The sequence below is a fragment of the Cariama cristata genome, unplaced genomic scaffold (assembly GCF_000690535.1).
Source record: "Cariama cristata isolate BGI_N322 unplaced genomic scaffold, ASM69053v1 scaffold2572, whole genome shotgun sequence".
Taxonomy (NCBI): Eukaryota; Metazoa; Chordata; class Aves; order Cariamiformes; family Cariamidae; genus Cariama; species Cariama cristata.
This window is the reverse complement of record NW_009605312.1, coordinates 62288-68287: the sequence shown is the minus strand read 5'-3', so window position 1 is coordinate 68287 and position 6000 is coordinate 62288. Positions and strand designations below refer to the sequence as shown.

General features: G+C 33.4%; 1 protein-coding gene across 1 annotated transcript in view; it reads right to left on the bottom strand.

Annotated features, from left to right (window-relative positions):
• Positions 1 to 489: 489 nt before the first annotated feature.
• Positions 490 to 6000, bottom strand: part of ISPD (isoprenoid synthase domain containing) — a gene marked incomplete at its 3' end in the record, with an annotated part of 60927 nt that continues 55416 nt past the window's right edge. The window contains exons 5-6 of the mRNA XM_009695888.1: positions 3976 to 4073; positions 490 to 579 (exon numbers count right to left, since the gene is read on the bottom strand). Of these exons, the coding sequence (XP_009694190.1) occupies positions 490 to 579; positions 3976 to 4073 (188 nt within the window). The remainder of the gene's footprint in view (positions 580 to 3975; positions 4074 to 6000) is intronic.

Here is a 6000-nt window from a genome sequence, read left to right as displayed (position 1 = left end):
ATATAACAAACTTAAGAGTCTTGATTGGTCTTGGATATGGTTCATCTAAAACCTTCCTGTTCCCATACAGGGACCCAAATACAGATTCCATGGCATGTCACGTGTCCAAAATGGGAAACGCTAATTTAGACCAAGGTAGCAATGCACAGTTAGATGACTACACATATGACATACCTCTTCTTGAGACAATTAACTTCACTACAATATCTACAAAAGGAAATTTTAAACTACTTTCAGTTTCATCTCTCTTTGTTCAAGAATTCATGGTTGGTTTAACAACATACTGACAGAAGCGCAGAACCAGGAGAAAAAGAATGGACCAGTATCTCAAAGGTCTAGTTTGGTGCACATCAGAAACACGAAGCATCGGAACAGAGACACCAAGAGGACAGAAATAACGAACAGCTTATTATTGAAATATGTAGTTATTATTTACCATTACTAACAACTTTAAGTGCAAAACTAAAAGCATGCATCCTTACTACTTACATTTATGCAAACAAAATTGTAGCACCATCCTGAAAAGATGTTTAGTAGATGGCTATCATTTTTGCTTAGAGATATCGATATAGCTTCAACCTGATTAGAAAAAAAAAATTACTGTGTCACAAATTTGACTTCAGCCTTAACTATGCTAAACCTTCCACCATTATGGCAGTTGGTTCATTCAAATTATTTAAAACTGGCAATTATTATTTCCACTATGAGAATTTAAAATTGCTCAATTTTTTAGGTGACTGAACAGTGAAGCATAGAGTCCAACGCCCTGCAGAATATTCTGCAAGTTTTTGGTGAAGCATGCTGCTTGGGGGAGCTACTCCAGAAACAGCCCTGGAAGTATCAGACACCAGCGCTGCTGCCTGCCTTTCAGATCTTCCCAGAGATGAAAACACTGTTCATAGGATCAAGACTATCTAACAATTTTAGACCTGAGAAAATCTTTATAACATTCAAATACATATACATTTTTGTCTTGATGCAACTAAAAATAAAATCAATGAAGAAGTATGTATGAAAGACCAGGTGCACAGTTAGTCTAGGATTCTGCATATGACAAGACTCATTTAGAATTTCTCCTGAAAATAATTTCCTCAGTGAATACTTTAAAATACTGTCTTAATCACAGACATACATATTTTGCAACCTTTAACTATAACACCAGCTAAGAAATTATCTTACCCAAATTAAAATAAAAAGTAGATTCTCCTACATTATCAGCTTCAGGATTGTCTTAAGTAAAACACCAAACCAGGGAACAGAAGGGAAATTTGTTCCCTAAGAAAACACTTTGTAGCCAATTTAAAAAAAAAAAAAAAAATTAAAAATAAGGTAAAAAAATCTTCATGTTGCTTCTATTAAACCTGCAAACCTCACTGTTCCACTGCTCAAATGAGCTTTATTTCTGCCTAGAAGACATATTATATATAGCAGCAAACAACAGAAGCAATACACTGCTGTGTTCCCTCGAAATGTCGCTTAATCCACAACCCAACAGAAGTACCACATTCAATATTTAAACAGGCTTTGAGCTGTTATCTTAAGCTGTATTTGTTGCTTTACATTGAGTATATGTACATACATACAATGAATGCAAAACATTCATTTATTAGTTATACAGTTTACAGTAACACTGATTAAAATACCTAAAGTACTTCACAAGCAGTAACTGTTGCCTTAACAATAGTTTTTAGGAAAGTTTTTTTTTTTCATTTTCTTTATCTTATCAGTTCAACTTTTAGGTCTTTTTTCTCCTGTTATTGGCACTATTATGTTATTGGAGTTTCTCTCAGAAATCCCTCTAACAAAATTTCTTTTGAATTCTTCTTTAAAGATTCTTCAAGGACACATCTAGAAGTTAACTAATATCTTAAAAGTAAATATGGCTGCTACTAAGAGCTAGAGTGTAAAAACTATCTAAAATGTTAAAATACTGACCATAGTTAGTTTAAATTTCAGATAATATGTACTCTACTAAATCATTCCCAATTAGTGTTGTATTTAGATCAATGACCCTCCAATTAGCCTGTGGAAAAGACCCAGCTTTCCGTGAGGTATGTTTAACTTGCTTGTACAATGTGATAATCACTTTAGAGTCAAATCTCTCTCGCACAAGGTTACTGTGCTTCACTTGGGAAATCATAGGCCAGTGGATATAGCCTTTCTAAGGTGCTTCAAATTTAGTAGTTCTGTACATTGGTAAGCTTAAAAACTAACTCTTAGATATTTTACTGTTTAAAAACAAGACAGTCAATACATAAATATTAGTTTTTATAGATTTTCAATCTAAGGGTTCACAAAAATGAATGACTAAGGACGTTTCAAGGAACAATACAAGACGGATCTTGATGGAGTTCTTTGGGAAGTGTCAGTCCAGGAATGTTTCGAAAGCGTTGAAGAGAAATTTAACAGTTAACTTCGTTATGAGGAAAGACAACATGGATCAAAAAAGAGAAGAACAGTGCTAGAAATCATCAACTAAATGAACTGATTTAATAGAGCCATCAAAAAAAATCAGTCCCATATCAATAGGAATCCCTTTATTTTATGCCCTCATTACCTTGTTTGTGGGCATTTTACATGTATTTTATTCAAAAGTACCACAGGTTCAGGTGACCGGCCAATCCAACAGTTAACTGGTTTTGCAGTGAAAATTTGGAAACATGTAAATTTTAACAAGTGTTGGTAGCAGTCTGATTTGAGGTTGCTAAGTTTGGAGTCACAGTGTTGGCTGATCAAACATAATGCATTCTGTGACTTTTCTTACTGGCTTGGAAGTGTTTGTCATAGTATGATTGAAGTGGTTATATGCAAAGATAATATATAGCTATAGATAAGTCAACACTTAAAGAAGTACCTTTTTTCTAATATGGGTAAGTGATGTGTTCCTAGTAGTTGCAGAATAGCGTAAATGGAGAGAAAAAAAGGAAAAATAGCAATAGATCTGGTATCAGTGAAATGGAAACATACTTCTGCTCCATTACACAGCTATTCAGACGAGACAAGATCTTATTGAACTCTGCTAATGTTTTGCACTTTTAAATGTAGACATTTAATAGATATAAAGCATGATTTTTCCATACTAAATACAATTCTTTCCAAACAAAAACTGTGAGTAAAATATCAAATGACATTTCTAGATATAAAATAGCAATATAGCCTGCTACAGAAGAACATCCTACTATTAACTACACACACAATGCAGAAGATCAACAGACATGAATAAAACCACTACAGAAGTAACATTATGAAAATCAGAAAACCTGTATTTTTGAACAGCTATTCCCCACCTGTTTCTCTAGGTAATAGAAAGATGTGATATCATCACATAATTAAGAATTACTCCAAGATCAGTCAAGATTTAAGCAATTACCAAATGTTAATCACCTCTGGGAAAATGAAAATATGTGATGCTTCTATTAGTAGGGATAATGAAAAAAAGAAAATATAGTTAAATGGCAGTAGAAAATTCCATCAATATCCTACAGCAAAGGCTTCAATGAGCATTCACCATGAGTAAAATGTACCCCTATCTCTCTGCAAAAGGCTGATTAATCTGACTTTGCATTCGCAGCTCTGCAGGAATACAACTTACTCTTTAATTGGTTAAGACTTTAATTCATACTTCAAAGTAACAAAAGCATTTCCTCTGTAACATATTTGTAACAATTTGGGCTTACTGAATTCATAAAATGTAAAGAAAATGGCCTCTCTGTTGTCTGGATCCAATTTCTCCTCTAATCTAATATATACATTTTAAGAGGATCTGTAACTTCCTCCTCTACAGCATAATTGGGCAGAAGATGCTTCTTTCTTGGTAACTTCCACACCTGGTGTTAATCCCTTGTAATAAACACTACAGTGACACAGGAGGTCTCAGTTTCTGTATTCACATTATTTAGCATCGTTTCTTACGAGTTGTGACAACCAGAAACTTTAAATTAATAATACAGTTTACAACCATAGAGTTGTACTTACTTTTATTTGGCTTTTCAGAGATTCCTGAAGGAGAAAACCTACTTGTACAACAGCTTCCTTCACATCAGTAATAACACAAACTTGTTGTGATAGGTTGTCTATGATCAAGAAAAAAACCTTAGTATTTCATGCAAAGATAAATCAATCAAAATTATCTTCAATCCATGTACTGCTGTCTCTTGACAGAACCTTTTCAACAGCTGTAAATTTAATTTTAAGATGACTTATTTCAAGGCACAGTTAATATAACTACATAATTTATATAACATTCATCTCAAATACAAAATTCATACTATATTTTATATGATTTTGTACAATGTGGAAACATCACACAAGCCTGTCCTCAAAGCCCATTTAAATAAGCGACTTCTATGAAAAGATATTTTTCCAGGTCCACGTTAATGGCACTAGATGAGAACCAAGAAAATAACTTTGTGAAAACTTCATACCACTTATCACTTTAACAGATCACTAAATGCAGTGTCAGCAACACTGAGGGGGAAAAAAAAACAACAAGAAGAAAACAACAACAACAACAACAACAACAAACCCAAAAAAAACAAACACAGGAGATAGCATAAATCCTGTTCCCAACAACATATACTACATAATAGCCAAAAAAAAAGTATTGAAGATACTGTTCAGGGAGACAGCAGATATAACTGTGCAGTATCAAAAAAGTTGCAGAGTACGTGACAAAGATCTTGGCATAGAGAACTTCTTAGATCTTTTACTCATGGCGAGGGGAGGAAATATAATATTTTGTTGATGCCAAGAACAATAGTTTCAAGTTACTGCCTGAACTGCTCCATAAAGTAAATATTTCAGAAAACTAGTATTTTCTTTTGTTATTGACTACAGTTTCAAGATTCAGGGAGCATTTTCCTTTCTCTAAGCAAACAAATCAAATTAATTCAAGTCTGGAACTCTCACTTCTAATTCAGGATTTTATCCTTTAGATGTTGAATTAATATGCAGTACAAAACATAAGACTTCCAATGTCTTTGGAGTAGCCATTCCATAAGCAGCTTGAAATTTCATAAATGTAGTGTCTAATTATGTTTAAAGCAAACTTCAATGAAACTTCAGGGACAGAAATATACCAACCACCACCACAAAATAAATTAGTAGTGAAAGACATAAAAGAAATTATAAAAATATGGCCTAACTGCTCTTCAAACAAGTCTGAATATAAAGATACATATTTGTTGCATGTGTAAAGGTTTTTTTTTATCATTACATACCACACAATAAGTTCAATCAGATGCATTACTTAAGTAAACATCTCATTTTCTATTGTAAACTCAAAGACTTTACAAAAATAGACATATAGACCTGAAAATTAATTTTAAAGCGGCTGCAGAGTTAACAATATCAGAAAGTGACTTGTGGTTTTTAAGCAATTTTTTTGTGAGCAGGAAAAGTGAATTAACCATTGAGAATCCCAAAAGATAATTACAAAGATTTTATGAATCATGGGCATTTATTATGTCCAGTATTTATAACGCGACAACAAAAATAGTGGCAGCAACTGGCTTTGCATTGAGTTAGCAAGAATGGGGAATGGGGAAGAAAGAAAGAGAACAATAAACATCTGCTTATAAACCATCACAACTAGATGAAAGTGAGAATAAAAAAAGCATGGCCAGTTCTCACAGGACTGGAAATCACAGGATACCACAACTGTGGGAGAAATTGTCTTCTCATAGATTCACTGGGCAAAAAAATATACTGAACATGTATCAAAGTTGGTTTCTACTTAATACAGAGTAAGTTTACAGTCTAAAAGATGGGTCAATGGGAAGCCATATTGAATTAATTTCTTATCAGCAGAAACAAACCAGTGAGTAGATTGAAATCAGAGCAAGAGCCACTTGAATTTAGTACTGTACACAGAATGCAGATACACTGCAGATTCAAGATAGATGTACATAATAAACCAGACTGGCATATCAGATTTCAAGAACTCAGATTCTATTGAACTAAGTGCTTTACTGAAGAAGGTCAGATTGGAGCTATTACAAA